The 26,867-nt window shown below is 41.1% G+C and overlaps 1 protein-coding gene across 2 annotated transcripts in view; it reads right to left on the bottom strand.

Moving 5' to 3' along the window:
- Pdgfd (platelet derived growth factor D) overlaps nucleotides 1–26,867 on the bottom strand; it is a 221,001-nt gene that overhangs the window by 17,409 nt on the left and 176,725 nt on the right. For both annotated transcript variants that reach the window (XM_055615397.1, XM_055615398.1), the window contains exons 4-5: nucleotides 16,788–16,850; nucleotides 12,781–12,979 (exon numbers count right to left, since the gene is read on the bottom strand). In XM_055615397.1, the coding sequence (XP_055471372.1) occupies nucleotides 12,781–12,979; nucleotides 16,788–16,850 (262 nt within the window). The remainder of the gene's footprint in view (nucleotides 1–12,780; nucleotides 12,980–16,787; nucleotides 16,851–26,867) is intronic.

The following is a 26,867-nucleotide window of genomic DNA, read 5'->3' as shown; positions in this document are numbered from 1 at the left end:
TCCCAGGTGGGAGAACAGGTGCATGTGTGTGCATCATATCCCAGGTGCGGAGAACACATGCATGTGTGCATCATATCCCAGGTGGGAGAACAAGTGCATGTGTGCATCATATCCCAGGTGGGAGAACAGGTGCATGTGTGCACCATATCTCAGGTGAAGAAAACACATGCATGTGTGCATCATATCCCAGGTGTGGAGAACAGGTGCATATGTGTGCATCATATCCCAGGTGAAGAGAACAGGTGCATATGTGTGCATCATATCCCAGGTGGGGAGAACAGGTGCATGTGTGCAGCATATCCCAGGTGGGAGAACAGGTGCATGTGGGCAGCATATCCCAGGTGCAGAGAACAGGTGCACGAGCATGTATGGAATTCTAGGTGGCAGTAGTGTCTTGCTTTGCAGTGAGGATTTAGCTTTATCTTAAGGTTGTTTCCTTTCAGTGGAATGTTTTTTAACAGCCTCTGCTTCCTCTTCTAAACATTTAAATATTGAAAAGGTTGGACAGAGCAGACCTGTCATGTGATGAAGGCTGACTAATATTCTTTATCTTAATTCATTCCATTCTCTCCACTTTTATGTTTTCCTTCTTTAAAAGTTGCCTGCTAAAGTAAGGAAAGAAAAAGCCAGTTTCTCTCTCTCTCTCTCTCTCTCTCTCTCTCTCTCTCTCTCTCACTCTCTCTCGTTTCTTACATAATGATTATTAAGGACTACCCTGAATGGGGATTGCTATGTATTGAGAATGTTATGCTAAACTTTCCAATCCAAGTCATTGTGATGGTTGGTGTTGCCAGCATACAGGTTTCCAGGCACACTTGTGAAGGCTAATTGATAAGGTGAGGCCCATCATTATGTGAGTGGAAACATTCCTTGAGCAGGAATCCCAGACTGCATAAAATAGAACATGTGATGTGAGCAGTAGCATTTGTTGGTTGTTGATTCTTGTCTGTGGATGCAAGGCAAGAAGCTGCCTCCTCAAGCTCCACTGCTGTGACACCCCCAAAGGGATGGATGATAACCTCAAGCTGTGAGCCAGAGTGCAGCCTTCCTTCCTAAGTGGCTTGTGTTGGGGAGCCATCTTCATTACAGTAGAAGAAAAGAAACCAAGACAGCCATAGTATTTACTTGTATCATTGTTGCATAACTTACACTTTAAACAGTATTCTTAAGACAATTGCTGCATGCCCATAGTAACTACCGCACAACTCCAGCTAGACAAAAGTCCTGCCTTCCAAACTTAGTACCCTACCCTGTGCATGGCCAGGCTGCCTCAGGAGATGCCTCACAGGTGACAGGCAAGCTATGCCACCTTCACCAGCACCATTCTCACCTGCGCCATCCTCACCTGCCCTACCCTCACCTACGATACCCTTACCTGTGCCACCACGTGTGTTCCACCTCACCTGTGCCACCCTCACCTTCGACATCCTCACCTGTGTCACCACACCTGAGCCACCCTCACCTGCTCTACCTGAACTCTAGCCTCTGCAAATAGTCTTGAGTCAAAACCGTTTGAGGAACAAAAAAAGAGTAATTCCTGCAGCATAGATCAAAAGCCAAGGATGATAGTGAAATGTTTCTGAGAGAAAGAGTATTAAGAGAAGACACAGACATGGGCCAGGAGTCCCCTAACTCCATACAGTCAGAAAACTTTACCGACAGAACAGTCATTTGGCCAGGCGACTCTTGAATGGAAGTTAAATGGCACCTGGATTGATGGACTTCCCCGAGTGCCTTTTCAGATAGACAGCTGTGCTTTGATTCTCAAGCGCAGCAGTTTATTCCTGATATGTGCTGAGCACAGGACACAGTGGGGACTCAATAAATGCTACATAATCACTCTGCATAATTTATTGCTGTTTTTCTTCTTTTGTAAAGACATGTCATAAGTTTAGCTATAATCAATCCAGCTTTAAATTGAATGAGCTGTGTCTTGGGAAAGGAACCATTTTTATTGCTGCTAAAGCCCTGCCAACAACTGCAAGCAAAGCAGGAAGGATTGCATAAAGGGATTAAGAGGTGCTGCAGTCAGCCACTACAATGTCACCTTGAGATAATACTCGGGCTGGCTTCTGCATTGCTGTGCTGGTGGACCAGGCTGACGCAGCCGGCCAAAACTGCTGCCAGGGATAACGGCTATGCATTTATTCAATAGGAGAGTAAACAAATGCAAATAGCATGTGGTAGTGGGGGATGGCTCCGGATGCCGATGCCTGCAAAGGCAGAGACAGGGCATAACAGCACGGAATCACTGTTTCCTGACTGTAGCCTTATGCCAGGCAACTTCAGTATTTAATTACATTTCTTTGCTCCTCATTTTTTTTTTTTTTTGAAATGAGAATAATGAAAGTGAAGAGAAAATGGTAAAAATGGTAAAGCTGCAATTAATGCCCTTGCTCCTTTTGGTACATAGCCTTTCTCCTAACACACAGAAACAGAGAAACCCAGTGGTGGAAGAAGAAGACCAACATCCCTGGACTTGTGTCAGGCTTTCTTAAAGGATGCTGAGCCAAAGTTAGCATACTGAGTGGTTGTACCCTCACAGGCAGGGGCCTCTATTGCAGCATGCTTTCTCCATGGGAATCCAGCAAAACCACAAGGTTTCTTCAGTAATCTAGGTAAAACACACTAGTTTTGTTTCACTTTCTTACAGGGAGAGGCTTACAAGGCTGTCAGTTTAATGCATGAAGTCATTCATTGGTGTGACTGCTGTAGTGCCCAGCAGGGGACAGAGACCACAGAGGTGCTCAGTTTAGAACTAGAATGAACAGGTTCTTCTGACTAGATGCGAATAATGTGACAGTAGGCATTCTGCACCAGAGACCAAGTTTCCAGGCAGAGAACACTGATTATGAAATAGTCCACAAAGTGAGCAGGAGAATAAGGGTCCAGGTGTTCCTAAAAGAAGCACTCTAGTGACAGCCTCCCTGGGAGACTGGGAGAGCAGCTGCCCTTTGTGGTTTCCATCTCTGGGACTGAACAGCAAAGATGTCCCAAGCTTAATTCAAAGGCTCACCACTTCATCTAATTAAATCCCTTTACTTCACCCAAGTGGACATGGTATTATAATGTCAATTTTGCTATCCTTTCCAATTTACTCTAGATTGTTTTAAAATGGCTTATCGACATTAGTTAAGGTTCGGGAACTCTTCATTGACAGTGTTCTCGGAATGGTAAGAAGGTTTCATGATGCAAACCTTCTTCACAACACAGTGATCCGTAGTAGAATGCTGCCCCTGAGTTAGGAGGTATCTTTCTGCTACAGGCCCAGCGTTGAAGTACAGCCCGGGCACGGGCTAGTTGGGCTGTGATAAGAATTCTATTTGTACCCTAGAATGAACATATGAATGTACACCTCCTTCCCATTTCTAATAGATGAGGTGTTAGGTGCTGGGAGTAAATCAGCCCTGTCTTGTTCCTATTAGATCACTAGTAAAGAACTGTATCAACTTCTCATGTATGACTGCATGAAATCTAATTTCACAGTGGAGGAAACAGGGATCTTTGAAAAATTAAGAAAAGACAAAAACAAAAGCCAGCCATCTCTAATTTCTCTTCCAGTGATTTCTAAGGTTTATAGAAGCAGACTAATCATCATTACTTTTCCTCTCCTACTGTGCGAGTCCTAGTGGGAGAAGCAAATACAGCTCATTAAAGATGTACTTCTAAAACTGCATTATGTTTGCCAGTAAAAGCAAGGTAGAATCAAAGAAAATACAACTTCATCTTTGTGCCAGAATTTTTTTTTTTTTTTTTTGCTAAGAATTGGTATTCAGTAACTAACAGCTATGTGAATGAATCAAAGAAATGACTCATATTCTTTTCAGCATAATCTTTCCAGTCATACACAGAGAAAGAAATAATTTGAATCAGGTTATTGTCTCATATGCTGGGAAGCTCCTATCTCTTACCTGATCTAGAACGCAGTGCAAAAGATGTTAAGGAAGATAGGAGAAATCAGGGCTGTCAGTCAGCTGTACCATGGAGAGCGCTTGCTGCACAAGATGACACCTGGCCTAGAGCTTGGCTTCAAGAAGGCTCCCTCTAAGCTGCCCCTCTGGAGGTGCTGAGGAACACAGCCTTTGTGTGTTGGGGACTGTTGCAACAAACCTATTAGGAAAGTGCTAAGCAGGTGACACTGATGTGGGGCGAAGGCGGGAGGTGAAAGGGATACAGGAATAACTGTGTTTTTATAACAAACAACCAGTGGCTCTTAGTTTTTTTCAAAGTTCATAAATTCCCCAGGGTTCTATCCACTTTGTGGTCTTTACAATCCCACTGTGATGTGTTAATCCCCTCTTCTAGAAAGCATGCCCTAACTGTGGAAACAATTGTTATACATCAATCAAAAATTGAGATTAAAAACCTCAGAATTATTTCATCATTTTTTTAAGAAATTAGGATATTTTAAATTTAAGACTATGGAATACTTTAAATTTCATTAATTCGGTCTGCAGGCTGAATATCCTAAAAGTAGAAACATTCACCATTTGAATCTCTAAAAAATAACCTACTACTTCACAACAAAATGTCATCAGCCAACTGCTGATTTCTAAGGCTCAGAAACACCATAAGCAATGTGACAATGGGAATTTACTGACCCTACGATACGTAGGAAGGGTGTTCCTGCACACACTTCTTGGTTTTTAAGACAAGCTTTTACTTTGGACACTACTATCTTCATCTTTTAGATGTGGAGACTCATAAACAGCAAAGAGTTAAGTAACTTGTCTAAAACTAGTAAATACTCAGCCAAGATGTTCTAGGAAATAACTTAGATGGCATTGAATTAGATTTGAAAAATATTGACACCATTATTAGGCAAGTCTCTGAACTCTGGCAATGCTGAGGGAATGCACGCAGCCTGTCTATGACATCAAAATTAAGAAAAAAGTGAAGTGATGCTTAGGAGTCAGCGAGCTTTGAAAGTATCTTGCCTTTAAGCCTATGATCCCAAGCTTTAAACACCAGTAGATTCTCCATAGCTTTGTAGCCAGCAAAGCTAGGTCCATGACATGTCTCTCTGCTTAGTCAATGTCAGCGAACCTTTTTGAATTTGTTTCTCTTTCAGCAAGAAATGGAAATAATGATAGTCTCATGGCATGCATTTATTTCGCTTGAATGAATTTAGACTGTTTGAAGTCCAGGTATTAATCTCGGCTCTCAGTAGGTCTGACCCACATTAGTGTTGCAGACAAATGAGGTCAGCTGAACATAGAGTCACTTATACTGTCAGTAGTAGCTGAGGAGAGGAGGATTGTGGCCACCTTCATCTAAACATCAGAGGGGCGATGGCCCGGTGTGTTCACTTTCATTTCATGTTCTCTCAAGTAAACACACCCAGTGAGTCTAGGCTCCCCACCCTGCAACTCTAAATCTTCATGGTCCAGAAAGCAAAAAGGCAAAAAAGATTCCATGTTGGAGAAAAAACACTAAGTTTGAGAGAGGAAATTCTCAATGATCAAAACAAGTTCTAGAAAGTTTATGGGTAGGCAATATCCTAACAAGTTTTGTACTTGGCAATTCTTGTGTAAACTGTTAATGAGTGTAACTATTACACAGACACTGAGACGTGACAGTGTTTGGAGACTGCATGAGGCTCTGCAGACTACTGCATGATCTCAGTGCCTCTCAGTGAATGGATTGGTTCTGCACAGAGCTTTGTAAGCAATTAAATTATATACTAAGAACCATTTGTATACCTGTGACTAGACGCTGGATATGCTGTTACTTCATACAGCTTTGCAAAGGAACCATTTTACAAAGTGTGGGAACCAGGGAACCAGGCATGATTTCTCCAAAGCTACTCCAAAGTTTTAGGATTTGAATTGTACCACAGGTTCGCTGGGCTTCAAAGTCATTGTTATTGTTGTTGTTCTTCTTCTCCCCACAGCATTCTTTCTCTTTCTCTATTTTGGTATTGAGGGTAAACACTTTGAATACTGTGAAATCTTTTTTTCTGGTGTCTACCATGTTCTAGAAAAAACAGGGAGGCTGATCATATTGCAGTGATTTATTAGAAAAGGAGATCTTCTGTGGTATGCTCTTTCCTGTGCTCCTGAGGGTCTAACTGACCATCTCCAGCTTGACTGACCCCGTGCTTACTGACATCAGTCAAGGGCTTTATAAAAATACTCTCACCCAGGGATTAAATAAACATAGAGAGAAAGTTGTACACACTTGGTTTTCCAAATATTTACTACTTCAATACCTTTGGAAACTTCTCGATATGGCTCATTTATTACATTCATTTTCTTCCAGTTCCTTGTGGCTATCGTTTACCTTAGTGTACAAACCAGAGTCAAATATTTCAGACATTAGAGCAAAATGTCATAAAGACATGAAGAGAATTGATATTAGATCCTCAGACACAGGTTAGGAACAATCCCAGAGTTATAACAGCTACCCATTTTGGATCTGTGGAAGTCATGTATTTCATATTGTGTGTTTGTAATAAACTGAATACCAAGGTAGTTGCCACACTTAGTGTTAAAATACTGACAAAGAGGAATACATGTCAACTTCAGCATGTAAAACCCAAAGCTAGTAATTTTTTTGGAGAGGAACATAATTTATTAATGATTTGCAACTGTTAATTTGGAATAGACCAACACATTTGTTAATGTTTTATACTGTTTCATTCCCTCCCTCTCCCATTTCTCTCTGTCTTCTCTCTTTCTCCCTTTTTCTGTCTCTCTTCTTCCCTCTGTCTCTGTCTGTATCTCTCTGTATCTCTGTCTTTCTTCTGTCTCTCTATCTCTGTCTCTCTCTCTTTCTCTCTGTGTATATCTGTGTGTCTGTGTGTGCATGCGTGTGCATGGGTGTTTTGCTAGAGACTGAACCCAGGTCCTTGCACATTTTACGCAAGTGTGCTTACCCTTAGCTGTAACCACATAACCATAGCTTTTGCTTTAGAATTTCATCACAGCGTAGACTTCACTTTTGTACAAGGTGATGAGTATGGACCTATTTGCACTTTTCTACATGTAGACATCCACTTAGACCAGCACCATTTGTTGAAGATGCTGTCTTTTTTTTCATTGTATGGTTTTGGCTTCTTTGTAAAAAATCAAGTATTCGTATGTGGGTGTGGATTTATTTCTGGATCTTTGATTCGATTCTATTGATCCACCAGTCTGTTTGTATGCTAGTACCATGCTTCTTTTATTACAGTTGCTCTAGAGTCCAGCTTGCGCTCAGGGTTGGAGATATCTTCAGAAGATCTTTTATAATACAGGATTGTTTTAGCTATTCTGTTTTTTTTTTCATATGAAATTGAGAATTGTTCTTTCAAGGTCTGTAAAGAATTGTGTTGATATTTTGATGGGAATTGCACTGAATCTGTAGATTGCTTTTGGCAGGATAAACATTTTCACTATGTTAATTCTACCAATCCATGAGCATAGGAGATCTTTCTATCCTCTGATTTCTTCTTCAATTTCTTTCCTCAGAGACTTGAAGTTTTATCCATACAGGTCTTTCATTTGTGTGGTTAGAGTCACACCACGCCACACACTTATAAGTGGATATTAGCCATTTAATATAGGATAAACATACTAACATCTACAGTCCTAAATAAGCTAAACAATAAGGAAGACCTTAGGTAAGAGGCTTAATCCTCATTCAGAAAGGAAAATAGGATAGACAGGACAGGAGCCTTCTACAGAGGGCTTCTGAAGGACTCTACCCAGCAGGGTATTGAAGCAGATGCTGAGACTCATAGACAAACTTTGGGCAGAGTACAGAGAATGTTATGGAAGAAGGGGGAGACAGAAAGAGCTGGAGGGGACAGGAGCTCAAGGAGACTAACAGAGCCAAAAATTCTGGGCTCAGGAGGTCCTGCAGAGACCCATTAATCAACCAAGGACCATGCATGGAGAAGACCTAGACCCCCTGTTCAGATGTAGCCCATGGCAGCTCAGTCACCATGTGGGTTCCCTAATAAGGGGAACAGGGGCTGTCTCTGACATGGACAGAGTGGCTGGCTCTTTGATCACCTCCCTGTGGTGAGGTGGCCTAAGTAGACCACAGAGAAAGAGGATCCAGACAGTCCTGATGAGACCTGATAGGTTAGGGTCAGATAGGGTCAGTCCCCAGTAGAGGACTTCCCCTACTTTCTGGGGAAGGACAAAGGCGGAAGAGGGAGGTAGAGTGGGAGATGAGCTACACCGGGATACAAAGTGAATAAATTGTAATAAATGATGATAAAAGAATTAAAAAATTCATCACAGCACTTTCACTGTGGACCTTTGCCACTATGTGCTGGACACTGCTATGACATGTTGCCATTCAGGAAAAAAAAAATTTCCTTTAAGAAGCAAGGAGTTAGGCCTCATTTGTGCTGTTAATCTACACATATAACCCCTCACTTAACGTCCAGTTCAGCAGAGCCTAGGGCTGAATACTTTTAATGTGGAAATGTGTGATTTTATTTTGAGCCTAAAGAAATATATTGCACCTAAGTTCACAGGCCTTTCATTTAACTGAATCATAGCTTGTTAAACCACAGTGCTCATGCAGCAAGCTATGAGGCTGTAGGCAGCTGCTAGCAAGAACACCCACACAGTTTACCCAATTTTCTCTTTACTCAGAGCTATGAGAAAAAGTATAAGAAACTTGAATTAGAGAAGACCTTTTGAGCATTTGTGATGGTGAATGTGTAAGACTGATATTATTGACCAAAATTTTGGGTTTTGGAGCTATAGGTACCTACAGAATCCAACCTGAGATGCTACTCCTCCTGTCTTCCTCTGGAAGGCTAAAAGTTGGCTCTATTAGCTTCGTGGTGTATTCTCTACCGTCCTGAAGCTTGTACAGCCAGCGCTTGAGCTCACCCACCTGAGAACTGGAGAGTAGCAGGCCTTCTCTGCGGAACTCCTGGCTCAAACATAGCTATCTGTCCCAGATTTCCTCTCACTCATTTTGAGCTATTTTCTGGACAAAAGAACCACATTTCACCCACTCTCCTTCCCACCAGAGAAAGTAGAAGTAAATAATGACATTGGATTTCAAAATGCTTTTTTTGGGTCAGGTGTGGGGGCCCGCAACGGTGATCTCAGAACTGAGGAGTCTGAGCAGGAAGAATACTGTGAGTTTTAGGCCCCCCTGGGCTACAGAAGGTGGTTCTATCTTACACACACACTCTCTCTCTTTCTCTCTCTCTCCTTCCTCCCCACATGCACACACACTGTCACAGACACACATGCACAGACATGCATGTGCACACACACACACACACACACACAGATATGCATGTACACCCTTTTCCTCTCTCATACACAGTCTCTCTCACACATTCACACATATCCACATGCAGGGTGGGTTCTGATTTACTATGTGAGTTTTGTTTCAGAGGCTATAGCTTGTTATACTCTACTACTTCGTTATTATTTTTTTGGAATTCATGTTCCGCTTTCCTAGACTTGTTCTCCTTAGAACCATGAAGAATGCGACTTCTGATCTCTGTGAAAACTAGAAGAGAAGATGCTCCATGCCTTAGTAAATGAAACTTGCTGACAGTGATTGCACTTTCCTATTTCCCAGGTATCAGAGGCACTGAGAAAGGAGGATTGGATTGTAATTTCAAGGCTTTCCTGGGCTATAAAGTGACACCAAGGCTAGCCTAGGGAGTTTTGTGAACTCCTGTTTCATAATAAAAAGTAAAAAGGGCGCTGGGCAAGGTAACTCAGGGGGAGTACTTGCCTAGTATTCACAAGGCCCAACTGTAACCCCTACTACCTTGAGACAAAATGAAAGCCTAGTTATTTCCTGTAGAATATCATTAACATATTTTATGGTACCAAAGAAAGGGGGTCACCATGCCACATCTGCTTTTCGGTGTTTACTCCTTATTCATTGCTCCCCTCCTCAAATTTTAGGGTGTGCCCCTAACCGTTTGTCTTTTTAAGTCCTAAAGGCTTCTGAAAATCGCAGCTAAAAATCAAACCCAACTTCCCCTTTGTCTGTGATCCATGCAGGTGCCTCAGCCTCCCTCCATGGGATAACAAACAATTAGAGTAACACATTTATTCAGTACGAGACAGAGGTGACTTGGCAGGGTTAAATGAAAGGTATGAGAGGAGTCTGCCTTGAGGGCTGTTTCTTACATGAGACTAGAAAATGGAACCTAAGCCAACAGGGGAGAGAAATGGTGTTTACTTTGTCACAAACATCAAGTAAGAACATTGCCTTGAATGCTCTGTCAAGGTTAGTTATGTCTGTAACCAAAGGCATTCGTAACAAAGTGACACTTCTGTCTACAGGGCAGATTTTTACAGATTTGAGAAATATGCTGGGCTGAGCCGGGAGGGGACAGCTCAAGGTCAGAACACTTGTTAGCTGTGCCCAAGGCCCTCAGTTCAATCCTCAGCACTTCAAACATTCATTTAATATCCAAAGGTATACAACGCATGTTAGACGCACGGGGCGAATGCTCTGCTCTCTTCCTTGTGGCTTTCAGGACACCTTGAAGAGTCAATAGACATCTTCAGTGCTCCAGCGTCCTCCTCTGAAGATCCTGAGTCAATGTTTCTAAGGCAGGGCTCTGCAGCTGCATTTCATAATGCACCCCGTAAAATTATTGATTCAGCTAAAGTAGGATCCATACAAGTTCTGGGATTGCTTACTCCCATTAAAGAAGCACAAATTTTTCTTTGTGTTTGCTGTTGATTTATCTGAAGTACTCCTAATGCTGGGCACATCAGGGACAGGATGAGAGACAAGATAGGTTCATTGTGGACACATCAAACATATAACATATATTTCAAAACTGGAAGCTGGTTAGAGCTAGTTAAACATTCTTGAAGAAGCACCAAATGGTTGGGGCTCACAAGGGCCCCCTGAATAGTCCACACAAGCAGCCGGTATATACCTTACCAATAGAAACCAGAGACACAGAAAGGGCAACAATTTAAGAAAAAAAAATCACAGAACTCCATAAGCTTAGGATTTGAATTCAGATCTCCTGTCTCTGATGCAACATAATTTTCAGGAAAAAAAAAAAAATAGGACTCAGTTTTTTTTTTTTTTTTAAGTTTTCGTATTTCCAGGGGAGAGGCACCAAGAAGTACGGCCTTTCTGTAGCTGCTGGTACTGAGAGCATGCAGAGTCTGAAGTCCCTGATTCTGTGTCTGATGCCATGTTTTATGCTGGGGTTTTCATGACCCGAGTCTATTATACTTGTATCCAGGTTAACCTATTGGAGACCGAAACATAGCAATGCCTTAAATAAAACCAATATCATCTTTGAAATGAACCCAGTCTGAGCCCTGAGGACATTCCTTTCCAGTTATACAGATGTACACATGGCACATCTTGGCAACAGCAGGGTGCCTGCAGCTCTTTTGTCCTTCCTCCGTGGTGTGTGCTAAGTATGTAAGATTTATGACCTAAGCCGGGAGCAGAAAGCCCTGACAGAAGTTTAGTAATTAGTCATCTGGGCTCAGCATTCTCATGAGTTGTGTGGGAGAAGCCTAGGCACAGAGCCTGAAAACACCCTTGACATCATACAGTGAGAAACAGGCCGTTTCTTGGCTGAACACCTTTCCAGCTCTGTGACACACCCTATGAGACTTGCTAGCAAAACTTAACAACCAGATCTTATCAAATAAAGCAAGCGTGTACTAGTAATTTGACTGGAAGTAGCCATGTTATTTCTGTACTGGAATTACACCGTTCTTTCTCTAAGATTTGGTAAGCGAAGGTAAATATCTACGCATGATGCATGTATCATGTAACTGATTTTTAGTTTTTAAAGTGGTGGAGTTATTTCTACTCCAATGTTATGTCCAAACATTCCTTTCTCTTTGCCCCTCATTGTTGTTTTTCTGCAATGTTTACAATACAATGTGCTCAGATATGCCTTCACACTATATTGTCACTTATCCTGTTTTGGAACACTAACCTCTTAAGCCTGTAAGTTACTTAGTGCTTAGTACTTAGTAACTTTTCAGTAAGTAACTACATTAGTAAGATTAAACATTGTCAGTTGCAGAAAAATGGATGTGACTACAGGTAATCATATTAAGTTAATCAAGTAAATTTCATAAAGCAAGTTTCACATTTTTTTTTTTCATTTCTGGCTTCTAGATCTCATATAGACACTTAAGATGATAGAAACAGAAAACATGACAATAGAAGCAACTGTCAGAGGGACAAAGAGAACCAGTAGGTGGGGGAAGTATGAGAAGCAGGGGGAGGGGAATGGAGGATATGACGAACATGCAGTGTATGTTAAACAAACCAGCACTGGATAGATAGAACTGAGCTGGCCCACAGAGGAGCACTGGCTGTTCACAGCAGCCCTCTGGCCCCACGCTGCCAATCCTCCACAAAGCCAGCGCTGACAGCTGCCAGAAAAATGACAGCAGTTGATCACATAGACAATACTGGTATAAACCAGAGACCAGGAAGCTCATGTCGGCTCCACTCTCACCTAGCCAGACAGACTCCAGCACGCGACCCATGCACGGTTCCCGACTTTGGTTTCTTCCACTGTAAAATCAGGATTTACCTGCTGAGGAATAGGAAGCTAGCCTATGTATTTTATTCTATATTTCTGTGGTGTGCTGCTTATAGGTATGTGTGGTTTTGTGCATGTACATCTGTGCATGCTGACATATATGAACGTGTGCGTGGAGGTCAGAGTTTGATGTCACGTGTCTTCAATACGTGATGGAATGACAGCACTCAGCAGACTTGAAAGCATTAAACAGATTACACAGGTTCTTATTCACTATGAGCATTCTCACTACTGAAGAACACCAAGGCTCTGTTTCTTACCTTTGGACTTCCGGTCATGGTATGACCTGCCTCTAGAATGAGGGGTGTCCAGATACAAATTCTCCAGGTCATCTTGCCAAGACTCTGGATTGAAGTGCTTAAGCAGATCTTCCACAGTATCGAATTCTGCAATGGTTTTGTCCAGGGCGTCGGCAGTGAGAGTAGGGTCCGTTACTGATGGGGCGTGATGGGCCCCCTCCTAAGAGTGACATACAGCTCAGTGTATTTAGAAAGGGTCCGCTGCTGTGACATATAACAATCATACAAGCATACAGAAGGAACACAGAGGGTTTCAGAGAAAAACACACCGTGAAAATATCATGCCACGGCAATAGGGCACTGAATTGTTATATTACTAAACAAGAAGAGTGTACAACTCTAATGTACAACATAGCACGTATTTTTATGGAAGTCAAAGTCAAGTAGATCCTGCAACCTTAAGCTTCCCTGAACTTTGACAATTTCAAAAGATACGGGCTAAGTAGACATACAAATATTGACATTTAATTTCTTGGTTCCTAGTCCCCAATCTTTCTCATATCAGCTAATAACTGAAAATTAAAATTCTGATCTCTTTTCGAGCAATTTCTGATGATACAGTCTATTCTCCCACGCTTAGCTTCTGCAGCTCCCCTTTTCATATTACTGCTCATTGCAGATGCTGTATGAGCTGAATTTGACTCCACTCTGGGGACGTTCTGATAAAATCTGGCACTTTAACCGACTTATTTACCGTCAATAAGGATAATTAGCCCTGAAACTGGCTCTCTTGACTTGAGAGTGCAAGGTTCACATGAGAAGCATATTAAAAGAACAAATGAAAGTACTGCTAAGGTTTAGCGGTGATCCCACTAGCCAGAAGATTATTGAAATGAGGACCACAGTACCACTGGAAGGCCAGAAAAGGATTATTTAGTTTGCCATGGAAATAAAACATTCTTGTGTAAAATGTCTAAGCACGTTCTCCACTAACCCTTGTACAATTTCAAGGGAAACGAGCTCTGAGTCAGACATCTCTGTGAAAATTCATGACCCATTTACAGGGAAATAGAGAGAACACAGCCTCAAATGATCATCTAAACATCCGTAAAGAAACGACCAAACAAATAAGATCTCCCCATGGGTAAATATTTCCTATTACTAAAGAAGTGGAAATTAATGAACCCTTGCCTTCTTCAACCCAAACTGCAGTTTTAAGGTAGAAACAACACATGTTGCCGAGCCACAAACGAGTGCTCTCACTTTCCTGTTATTCTCCCCTCTTCAAACATTTACAGTTCATAGGTCTGTGAATTATCCCAAGACCCCTCACTTTCAAAGGGCTGCACCCTAGTTGGTGAAATTATGGAGTCTGATGAAGTCATCTACCGTTGGTGTAATGTAGACGCCGTTTCCATTTACACCTTTGAGGAGAAGCGGGGAGAGCGCGGTGGGATAGAAGATGAGTAGATGACTATGGAAGCAGATGCTGCCATCCTTTCCCCACCATGGCGTTTCACCACCTGTGTGTGAGGCCACATGGGCATATGTACAAACAATTGTTTGTCTGGGACCTTGGCATTTGCCATGTATGACTTGTGAGGGATTTGTTAAAACATTGAGCAGAGATAAAGATACACTCTCTACTGACCTTGCTGGCGATAATACAACTCCATCCAGGTACTGACATACTGGTTTCTTCAGTTCTTTATTTTCTTTAAACAAGTTTTTTTATATCTATTTGTTTTATGTGTATGAGTGTTTGCCTTGTAGCTATGTACACATGTGTACCACATATATGCCTGGTGTTTACACAGGTCAAAGACAGTGTAATATTTTCTGGAACTGGAGCTATGGATGGTTGTAAACCATCTCAATGGTACCAGGAACTAAATCTGGGTCCTCTGCAAGAGCAACAATTGCTCTTAACTATTGAACCACCTCTCCAGCCCTTGTTCCTTCAGTTATTGGCAAGCTAGTTCTTTAAATTGTGTGTGTGTGTGTGTGTGTGTGTGTGACATGAGCTGTACTCTGATGAACACACATGCTTTTGTCTTCTACAACTCTCTTAATACTCACATGCTATGTGCATATGACCCGTATAAGTCAGTACTGTAATTACAAGTCTCCACTCAACCTGTATGGATGACTTATAATTAGTGTCTTATACCCAGTGGCTCATATTTACTGTACAATTAGCCTTATATCACTATGTGAGTATGATATTCCACAAATCAGAAAGAGTTGGCCAAAGTTAAGAGATTGGCAGCATTTAAAAACTTTGAAGGAAAGGAAGAACATCAACCAAACCATTCCCACTCAAGTAAAAGCCTCTTGCTGTAGCTCTGGACAAAGTGACTGCAGGTCTTCTCAGTTGGCTCTCAGCAATGCCTGGAGTGTCACTGTGTACCCAGGCATTACGACAAGAACCAACTCTTAAGGGTCGCTCAGTCCCTGGAACAGAGTCGGGGTTACGTGAGGTGATACAATCTCCTTTGACACTAAGCTGGAGAGGAAATTCAAACCACACATCAAATTGAAACTGTCCCTCTGTATGAGATTTGTGGTTGTTTTCCGGGTTCCTTTTAGGGCAGTTGGTTTACACAGGATGATAACTTAGTACACAATTACGTGGCATTAAGCAAGCCAAAAAAAAAACCTACAGGAGTATTTGTTTCTGTAGTGGATATTTTAAAAATTTCCTAAAGAGCCTTTTATATGTGCTTCCTTCTGCTGCACCATGCATTTGGTCGTATTGAGTCTTTGCTATATATTTGTAAGGATACATTAGAATATTAAATTAAAATTGAATTAAAATCACCACAAAGGCATGTCTACTGCCTAAAAAATAATATTTAAGCTACTTTTAACAAAACAAAATATATTAGAATTAGAAATATATTAAATTAGAATGCTAATTTATCTTCATATCCTTTCTTTCCCATCCTCTTTCTTCTATTTTCTTCCCTATTCCCTCAACAGTGTTCTTCCCAATTTCATGGAAACTGAAAAAAGGAAAAACAAAACACTCACTGAGTCCACTTAGTGCTGCGTGTATATGCTCAGGTGTAGAACAATGCATTGTAGGGGTGGCCCCTCAGGGGCCTCGTTCCTGACGAGAACTGACCCCCCCTCCCACAGAAGCCACCAATTGCTCCTCAGCGAGGCAGAGACTTCACGAGCCTCTTCAGCCATGCCGGAGTTTTCTGTGGTTCCATGTAGTGCTTGTCTTATGTATGCATCACAGATGCTGTAAGGTCATGTTTGTGGCCATCTCAGCCTGTGTGGAAAGCATTGTTTTTCTGCATATGCTCACTACCTCTGGCCCTTACAATCTTGTTACCTCTTCCTCAGTGATCCCTGAGGCTTGAGGCAAAAGGTGTGAATATAAACTGATCAGCTACACTGCAGGATCTCAAGAGGCACAGTATCCAGACTTTGTTGAAGCCCTGCCATAGAAAGAATTAAAAACATTTCTCCAGTGAGAAAAAAATAGCCTTGGCTTAAAAACAGTAAGACTGATTCAGCCACATGGCTACACATTAGGACCAGACAGTTGTTCGCCATGCTTTGACCTGGCAGAGAAGAGCTTGACTTTATCTTCTGTTTTATTACTACATTAAGTTCAACATGCAGGGCTGGTGAAGGCAAGGTCTGTTCTATGCAGGCAAAGCAGATAAGGTGAAAGGATCCCAAGAAATGACTGAATTTGGCGGAAATAAAATGAGACTTGAGCCGTTTTACTGCTGAAGGGTAGGACATGTGTTACATGCTAATCAGAGCACTGTAGGGCTGATTTTCACTTAGGTCACCATCCTGTAAACACAAGATTTTCCCAGCTTGCAAACACCCTTGAAAATGCAAATGTAAAAATGGGGTGTTCCTGAAAGAAACAGAGGAACTCAAAATGCCTGAGATTTGGCTTGCAGTCAAGACAGGGTTCTTAATGCATTTGAGGTCCCTCTGAGGTTGACCTGAGCTCATCCAGCAGTTTTTTCTCACTGGCAATGGAATAATAAATTACTTACAGAGATAGAGCTTGTGACTGATTCCCAGTTGGTCTCTGAGGCTGCTTCCGGTTGGAAATCTTCCTGGAACGTAAAGACACATCCATCACCCCTCTGTTCAAGCGTCAATGCCATGGTGGCAGCAACTCATTCTTCTGAATCTCTTTCTCAGTAAGAGACAGCAGGGACTGGTTGGGCTACATTCAGCAAACAAGTCACCATTTCTACAATGCAGCTGTCCACAATGTATTTGTCCCTCTCATTTCAAACATGGACAACTGTACTAACATTGTCTTGTAAATATGGGTGAAATAGAAAATGTACAAGATAGAAGTTCAAATTTAACTTGGTCATCTATTGGTATGTAACCTCCAGTGACCTTCTTAGCCTCAAATCTTCTTCTTCATCTGTAATGGGCCAAAATGTTTAAACTACAGAGCTGTTTCAAGAATGGAACATAGCAATTATACAATTATAACTGGTATTTAATAAGTGCTTAATACAGAGAAAGAATAATTATTATCATTATTTATATACACTTGGCTTAAACTAGGTTCTAAATAAAATTCAATCCTGCCAGCTAAGCCAGTGTTCAACACCAATGATCTTCTCAAAGATTAACCTCTAAAGGCTGTCCCAGACTCCATTAACAAATGTCAGGAAGAATGGCCTGGGGAGGACCATGACTGGGGACTGACAACAGGCAGACCCTACAAAGACGGCCTAAGGAAGTTATCTCCGGCAAGCCTGAAAGGATTTGTGATAGCAGTTCCCATTACAGAAAGAATTCTCCCGAAAGGCAAACTTATCTTCTGTTTGCATGCAGTCGCAAACATTAATTTACATTAATTACTCCAGCACTAGTAAATTAAAAACACACAGACACAGATACACACACACATACACACATACACACACACACACACACACTGAGAAGGAAAAGTAAGCTGACCCCTATGTCACAGGAAGCTTCTTGTATCCGCTAAAATAAATCATCCTGGTAATTTCTTCCAGTCTGAGTTGCATGTGAGGCATTTTGCAAGGATACTAAGACTCATTCAGTGATTCAGGTCTGAAAACTTACTTTCCTCACTCTGGTTACTGAATGAGAGTTGAGAATCAGGTCTAATTTCATTTGCAACATGAGGGTCTGAAAGCACATCTTTTGATTGGTCATGATAACATAAGTTTATGTATAAATGTTGACCTTAAAGGAAATGTCAGCTGTTCACCTAGAAAGAACTGAATTATACATGAGATAGGAGAAACCAACTGGCTATTGATCATTAATCTAATCCAACATCAGTGAATAAGAAAGAAACAGCAAACCTGTGCATACTGGGAACAGAAAGGACCTATAGTAGAACAATATATACAAAACAAGTGAAAGTTGGGGTTTATAGAAACCTCTTGGAAGCAGACTAACATGTAGAGAGAGAGAGAGGCAGGGGGTTTTGTGGGAGAACGCACTTCCAGGTTTGTGAGCTTGGTTTTCATCACTATAGCCACTACCCCAAACTGAGTCCTTAACAAAGAAACAAGAGTTATTTAGCTCAAAGTTTTGGATACTGAAAAGTCCCAAATTGGGAAGCCTTGTTTATTAGGCCTCTGGCAAGGGCCTAAGGCCAGGCAACAACACAGTGATAACCTGTGTGAGATGGAGAGGTTACAGCTTAAAACGGGAAGTCTGGAGCCTGGAGAACTACGGTAAGTAATCCCTAGGTGGCCTTAACATTGGCCCAGAAAGCAAGCTGCCCAAACACTAGCTCTTGTGCTCACACTCAAGCCATATCCAAACCACAGTGATGCCCTGAGCAATTTGTAGATCATACACTTTTCATTTCAGCTGTTCCTGCAATGTTTCTTAATGTGTTAACCTACTGTGTCATAGCAGAGTCTCTAAAGTGAGGCTGAATTGAGAGTGACTAAGACACCATCTCTTCCCTTAAGGAGTTGGAAACCATTAAATTCATTTCAGTTCTTCAATACCACTCTGCTCGTGTTACGTGGTGGTGGACTGTGCCTGAAGAGGAGATGGGATGAGAAAATTTTCATGAAGAAAAGAACACTTTTGATCAGATTCTTATATGTAAAGTAGGTTAGTTCCTACAGACTGTTAATGAGTCATGCTGCACATGATGTGCTTGAGATACTTACATGTATACATGTAAAAGTAGTCAGAGGACATTTCCTCTAGACAATGGATCTTGTGACCGAGACTTGAACTTGAGACACAGATTTGGGAACTTTCCACACAAAGAAGACAACAAAATCAAGTGATGGATTAGGGAACAATATGGCATCCAGAAAGCCTTTTTTTTTAAAAATCTGAGAACTGAAATAGTTTTAGGATTTTCCAGCACAATTTCCTCATTGTCAAGTATTTATAAATAACAAATGGGTTATATGTAACCCAATCTCAGTGAGACACATGGCAGGTTCTGGGATAGAGACACCTTTTAGTGAAGCTAGAGCCATAAGTGAAAGCTGTGGAATGCTCTCTCCTGTCTCCATAGCTGGCTAAAGAAGTGTAGCAATTGCTCAGCTACATTCACACACATGCACACACACTTGCATACACACACTTGAATGCACTTCCACACACACGCTTGTACAGAGAGGAAACAGAGACAGAGAAAGAGAGAGGGGGAGAGAGAGAGAGAGAGAGAGAGAGAGAGAGAGAGAATATGTAAAACGCCTTTTCAAATCATGTAGAAGTGCTTAGACAAATGTTACACAAAGAATTTTGAGCTTATTCACTGTCTGGGTTACAGAATTCCAGTCAAAAACTTTAATAGGAACAAATGATGAAAGAATTCATTACATTCCAGATAAAATGCAACTTTATCTTCTCATAGTTGCATGAATAGGAGACATTTAAGAGAAGCCAGGTTCTATGTTAAATTTGCCATCATTTGTAAGTTACATATTTAAAATGAACTTATAAAAAGGAACAGCATCCTTTATGAAAACCAGACACTGAGTTTCCAGGCTGTTGAAAGAAGAATCTTAGCAGGTGTGCGTGTGTGTAACATAAGTTGCAGATACACATTCTGTGTGATCATTGTTCATCTCCTCTGCTAATCCACTCTGCCAAGTCCAATATCCAGGCCTTTAGACTGCCTGGCACTGCTGCTTGAGTATTCCCATTCTGGTGGTAAATAGCATGGGGCTGTAATTGGCCAATTGCCACTCCAGTCCTCTGTTAAAGCTATTCAATACCTGCTTTTGATGGCAGGTGGTGCCTGTGTCCACCTGCCTGTAAGACCTCCTTTCTTCTCTCTCTCTCTCTCTCTCTCTCTCTCTCTCTCTCTCTCTCGGACTTGGTGTTCTGCATTTCCCACTGACTCCATTATGTCAACAATGGCCTTCTTAGAGTCATAGCTTCAAAGTTCTTTTCCATTTAATCGGATGCTGATTCCTCTGCCTGGAAACTCTCCATGAAATGTTCCTGGAGCTGGCTTCTCACCAGTTAATTGTCTGCTAAAACATCAATCTATGAAGAACACCTGTGAGCATCTAGTTAAAGTTATCCTCACTCTGGGTCACTCTTGTTTTGCCTTCAAGCATTTAATTTCTTTAAAGCATTAATTTCTTTAATGTCTGAAATGATTGATCACCCATTTCTTTGCTGATGACTTAATTAACTAGGATGGTGGAGACTATATTCTCTTATTTTCTACTCAACCTCAAGTGCCTAGTAGTGTTTTCAGGACACATTTCTGTTTCTCTAGCTTCTAGTAGACTTAGAAATGACCAGCAGAAAACAGGCAGAGTGCACTCTGACTGGTAGTTACCTATAGTCTATGATTTAAATATCATCATGATTAGTTTAGATTGCTTGTTTTTAAGCTCTAGGCTCATGAGAGACACTCCTTTTCATGAGTGCTCTCAGCACAGCAGTGCCCTCAGCACTACTTGAAGTGATGCTAAAATAGAACAGTGAGTAATCATTTGAAATGTGTTAAGACATCCCAGTGGCTAAAGAACACATTTCTGCCCTTTGTTAAAACACACTCAGGCAAACACTTTAACAGCCATGTTCCATCCTGGGCAGAGATAACTGTTTCCTAACTCCAGGAAGACAGTGTGAATTCAGCTCTTAGTTTCTTTACCTTCTGCTCTGAACTGCGGTATCCACCCCAGGGCAGAGGAAGCCCACAGCTTGGTGGCTCTTTCCCCAGGTGTGCATGGATCTCAACAATTTGGTCTGATAGGTACTTAATGTACCTTATAGACATCTACCTTACAGACATAGGAGGAAAATGGCTTGTCTAGAGAAGTGAAGAATGTGAGCCCAGAGAACTGAATGGATCACCCAGCACACCTCCCCCTCAAGCTTCAGCTAGACCTCAGGTAGCTACTGTGTCTCTGTAATGACTTATTCTTTTCAGCTCAAAGAATATTAGAAATCGCTCTGTAAGCATGGCATTGCGATCTTCATGCGGTTGTACGGCAATAATACTTTCTATCCTTTAATATATGTTCCTTAGCGCATGTCCTCATGTTTATTTGACACGTTCAAGTGAAGCTCAGTTCCTCTCTCTCTGACATTCGTTCTTTGGGTTAGTTTAAAAAAACAAGCATGGGTCTCTGATCCTCAGTTTTTAAATAGCACAGTAAACAGAGTTTGATTTATGTGAAAAAGAATGGTGGTGGAGGTAGATAAAAATGAAATCAATGCAATACAGGAAAATACAGGTAAATATTTTATATCAGTGCAGTAAGGAAGCAGTACTTCTTCTGAAAACTTATAGTTATATTTGTCATTGTCTCTGTGTGCATGTGTATATTTGTGTATATATATATATGTGTGTGTGTGTGTGTGTGTGTGTGTGTGTGTGTGTGTGTACATGGGTGCATGTGCCATTGTTGTTGGAGGTCAGAACACAGCTTTTGGGAGACAGTGCTTTCCTTTCACCATGTAGACTCCAGGGATTGAACTCCAAGTATCACAAGTATCAGGCTTAGGTATGAGCACCTTCTCACCAACCCCTGCAGCAACATTTCTAAGCACAAAAGCCAAACTTGAAAAAAGTAAAAACATATACAATGGGTCTGTAGAAGATGTATACATTCAAAAGATATCAACACAAAATTGCAAGTACAGGGGTAAACTGGCAAACACATAAGTAACAGATGTAACAATTGATATCTTTAAAATAAAAGAAAGTCATCAATTCAAGGACTATAGAAGGCCCTGGCTGATAGCATGTAGTTTCATAAAAAAATATACAGGTATTTGACTAAAGCAGAACTGAAATATACATATAAAAAGATACTGATATTAGTTTACCCTGAATAGTAGATTTTTTTTTTTTACTTTTTCTTTATATGTTACAAAATTTTTATAGAAAACATCTAGTTTTAATAAGAAAATAAATTTGTTTTGGTTTGGTTTGGATTGTTGAGACAGAGATTTCTTTTCATAGCTCTGGTTATTCTGGAACTAGCTCTGTAGACCAGCCTGACCTTGTGAAAATGATAAATTTTTAATAATCAATGAAAAAGAAAAATTATTGTTTGGAAAATGCCTGATCATTTATTCTTAAAGTTTTATCTGCTACTAAACTTTGTTCTGATAGGTGTCATTCATGAATTCCCTGTTGGAAGATTATGGCCTTCCCATGAAAAAATAGCACTCACCAATTACTAAACAGGGTATTGTACAAAGAGAACTAAAGCCTTCTAGAATAGACTACAGTGAACTCTACTTAGTGCAAGAAAAACGACATCTTGAAAATTAGCTGTACCTCATCATCAATCTGGGGCCTCTACACATACTCATGAGCATCCCTCTTCCGTACACACACCCCTGTCCACCTATTTTTAAAAATACATGCACATCATAGTCACACACACACACACAAACACACACACAAACACACACACAAACACATATACACACAGAGGAAAACAGTAAAGAGCAGCCAAAAAACATGCAATTAGCAATTAAACTAGGGTTAGACAGTTATTTATTCTGCCTGCTCTTTACTAGTTAGGCTCTGAACACAAGGAATTCTTTAGAACAAAGCCTTTTGTTCCTTTAGCACTTGAGTTTCTGTCATGAAGTCAAAATTCTACATGTAGAAATGATAATATAGAAATGTCTCCAGGGGTGGGATAAAGCAAATATTAAACACACAGAGAAAACCAAACTCTGACCCAGCAGGTGTACTTTGTTGGATCATAGTTGGACTCATCATCAATGAACCACTTCTAAACATAATATAGAAAGAAAGGCCAGTTGTTACTGGCAAGACTTATTATTTTTTAAAGATTCATTTTATTTTTACTTATGTTTCTATATCTCTGTGTGTACTGCCATGTGTACAGGTGCCCTCAGAGACCAGAAGAGGCTGTTAGAGCCCCTGGAGCTGAACTCACAGGTGGTTCTAAGCCATTTAACATTTTGGTTCTGGGAACCAAATGAGGTCCTCTGCAAGAGCACCAAGCAATCTTATTGCTGATTCATCTTTAGATCCCTGAGTCAAAGACATTTAATAGAATCATATTAAAACCCCACAATGAATAATTAACAAGAATCAGGTAGAAAATCTTAATTTGCCCCTGGAATTTAATAAAATATTGTTCTGCCCAGTTGACGAACCCCAAAAGACCAGGAATAACTAGACTCTGCTGTAAATACACAAGGTCTTTTTTTTTTATTGTAAATTACAAGCTGCAGCTTGGGCCCACACCCCCACCACCGAATCTGTGGGAGCCGAGCGCCCCGTGCTCAGCTCAGGCTAGTTGTGTGATTTAAAGATGCTGGTCCCTCCCAGCATGCCCAAGGCAGGGGCAATTCCTGCCCGGCAAGCATCTATTGGTCAAAATGCTACATTTTGAATTGACTGGCTATAGGAAGGTCCCCAGACCATTAATGATCTAGTGCACCTCCCTAGGGGGATGGGCCAGTTTCCTAGCAACTGTATCGCTAGTGGGTGGGGAAAGAATGCAGTAAGGCAGTCCTTCCCCTCAGGGCATTACTGGACTTCTCCACCAAGCTAGTTCAGGCCTTAATTAATAATAGCTGCTAATTTTTAATCCTTTGGTCTCTCAATATGATTCTTAGAGTTACAGGAAACCTGAAGTAGGATTCCAAGATGGCAGCGACTATCACACAGCATTTGATCAGCAGCACAGCAATAACTGCACAACAACCAACAGATTGAACTGTAGACACCAAAACAATGGCATTTGTGTTTCCCATGTGAGAAAGGACTCCACGGTCAGGGAAACAAGCAGGTCCTACCTCAGGTCACCTGGCTAACCCTGGAAAAAGTTCACAGGTTCCCACTGGAGCACAGTCTCCAGTGTCTAGCCACAGGCCTGCATGCTGCTGTGCTCTTACTAGGCCAAACTATGGACCCCAAAACACCAGTTGTCTGGGTCTCCCAGTCTAGAGAAGACCCATTAGTGAGGGAAACAAGATAGCCTGACCTCAGGTTACAGGGCTAATCCCCAGAGGGGTTCCTGGGTTCCCTACTGGGCATCTCAGGACCTCAGCATATAGCTACTTGCCTGCAAGCTATTCTGACCTGCCAGTGAATGCCTTCTGAGTACTGAGTACTAGGCATACAGCTCCAATCTCAGGGCCTCCTGCTGGCCGGGAGCCACAGGAACATCCCCAGACGCTTCACCAAAGCTCACCCCATCTCCCTGGGGAGACTAACAAAACCTCTGGGCATGCTGGTTCTCCAAGTTGGCTGAGCCCAGCAAGCAGTGTCTGAGCACAGTGCATGGGCAGCTGCTGCTCATTAACCTCAGTCATTAACCTCAGAGCAAGAAAGCCAGTGGCGGGGCAGCTGTCTCTCAGACTTTCCCTGGTGAGAGGAGAGCCCTGGGCTCCTGAGGAGTCCAGATACTCTACAGTATCATACATCTGAGGAGGGCTGAGGGCAATCCCCTGAGAAATACCTGTCAGTCAGAGACCATACCCATCAATCTGAGGAGGGCTCCACCAGGATCATCCAACTTCCTGCCCAGGGCTCTTCCTGAACCCTTCCCACCCCCAGACCTAGATCAGGAACCAGAAACTACCACACAATGCCAAAGACAACCAGATGGCTAAAGGTAACTGTAAAAACACAATCAACAAGAAACAAAGCAATATGACATCTTCAAAGCCCAGTTATTCCAAGGCAATCAGCCCTGGACAGTCTAACACAACTGAAACACAAGAAAATGACCTCAAGTCTATGCTTATGAAGATGATAATGGAGGAAACAAATAAAATCCGTAAAGAAATACAGGAATATATGGTCAAACAGACTGAGGCCATTAGAGAGCTCTGTAGAAAGGAAATGAATAAATCATTCAAAGAAATACAGGAAAATGCCAACTGTCAGGTGAAAGAAGTCAGTAAAATGGTTCAAGATCTGAAGATGGAAATGGAAACAAGAAAGCACAAACCGAAGCAATCCTGGAAAGAGAGAACTTAGAGTAGAAAACAGAAACCACAGAGGTAAGCATCACCAAGAGAATACAGAGCTGGAGGAAAGAATCTCAGGTCTAAAAGATACATGGGAAGAAACTGATGCATCCATCAAAGTAAATGTTAAATCTAAAATATTCATGACACAAAACATCCAAGAAATCAAGGACACTATGAAAAGACAAAACCTAAGAATAATAGGAACAGAGGAAATTTTTATCTTCAAGACCCAGAAAGTATTTTCAATAAAATCACAGAAGAAAATTTCCCCAGTCTAAAGGAAAACATGACTGTCAGCATGCTAGAAGACCACAAACACCTAATAGATTAGACCAGAAAAGAAAACCTTCCTGACACATAATAATCAAAACACTAAATGTACACGACAAATAAAAAATATTAAAAGCTGCAAGGAAAAAAAGGCCAAATAATGTATAAGGGTAAGCCTATCAGAATCACAACTGACTTCCCAACAGGGAAGGGACAGAAGGGTGTGGACAGATGTCATATACACCCTAAGAAAACACAGATGTCAGTCCAGATTACTATACCCAGAAAAACTCCAAGTCACCATAGATTGAGAAAACAAGATATTCCATGACAAAAATAAATAAATAAATAAACAAACAAATAAATAAAATTTAAGTAATACCTATCCACAAATCCTGCCCTACAGAAGACACTAGAAGGAAAACTCCCACCCAAGAAGGCTAACTACACCCAGGAAAACATAGTAAATAAGTAACTCCAACACAGCAAAATTAAAAGTAGACAAGCACACAAACACACTACCACAACCAACATGAAATTAAAGGAACTAACAGTCACTGGTCATTAATGTCTCTCAACATCAATGGACTCAATTCTCCAAGAAAAAGACATAGACTGACAGAATGGATGCAAAAATAGGACCCAACATTCTGCTGCATACAAGAAACATACTTTAGATTCAGAGACAGACATTACCTGAAAGTAAAGGGATGGAAAAAGGTTTTCCTAGCAAACAGACTCAAGAAAACAGCTGGAGTAACCATTCTAATATCTAACAAAATAGACTTTCAGCCAAAATTAAACAAAACAGATGAGGAAGAACATATCATACTCATAAAAAAAAAATCCAGCAAGATGACATCTCAATTCAGAATATCTATGCCTTAAATACAAGGGCACCCACATTTGTAAAAGGAACATTAATAAAACTTAAACCACACATCGATCCCCACACATTAATAGTGGGAGACTTCAACACCGCCCTCTCACCAAAGAACAGGTCAATGAAACAGAAACTAAACAATAAAACAATGACACTTACAGATGTCATGAATCAAATAGACCTAACAGATAAGACATGGATGCTCACTTTCTCCATATCTCTTTAATATAGCACTGGACAAATAAAGGTATACAAATTGTAAAGGAAGAAGTCAAAGTATCACTATTTGCAGATGATAAGTGACCCTAAAATTCTACCAGGGAGCTCTTACAGCTGATAAGCACTTTCAGCAAAGTGGCTGGAAAAAAAATTAACTAAAAACAAAATTAGTAGCCCTCCTGTATACAAATGACAAATGGGCTGAGAAAGAAATTAGGAAACAACACCTTTCACAATAGCCACAAAATTTATAAAGTATCTTGGTGTAACTCTAACAAAGCAAGTGAAAGAC

The sequence above is a fragment of the Psammomys obesus genome, unplaced genomic scaffold (assembly GCF_907164565.1).
Source record: "Psammomys obesus unplaced genomic scaffold, mPsaObe1.curated_primary_1811, whole genome shotgun sequence".
NCBI lineage: Eukaryota > Metazoa > Chordata > Mammalia > Rodentia > Muridae > Psammomys > Psammomys obesus.
This window is presented reverse-complemented; position numbering and strand designations above follow the sequence as displayed.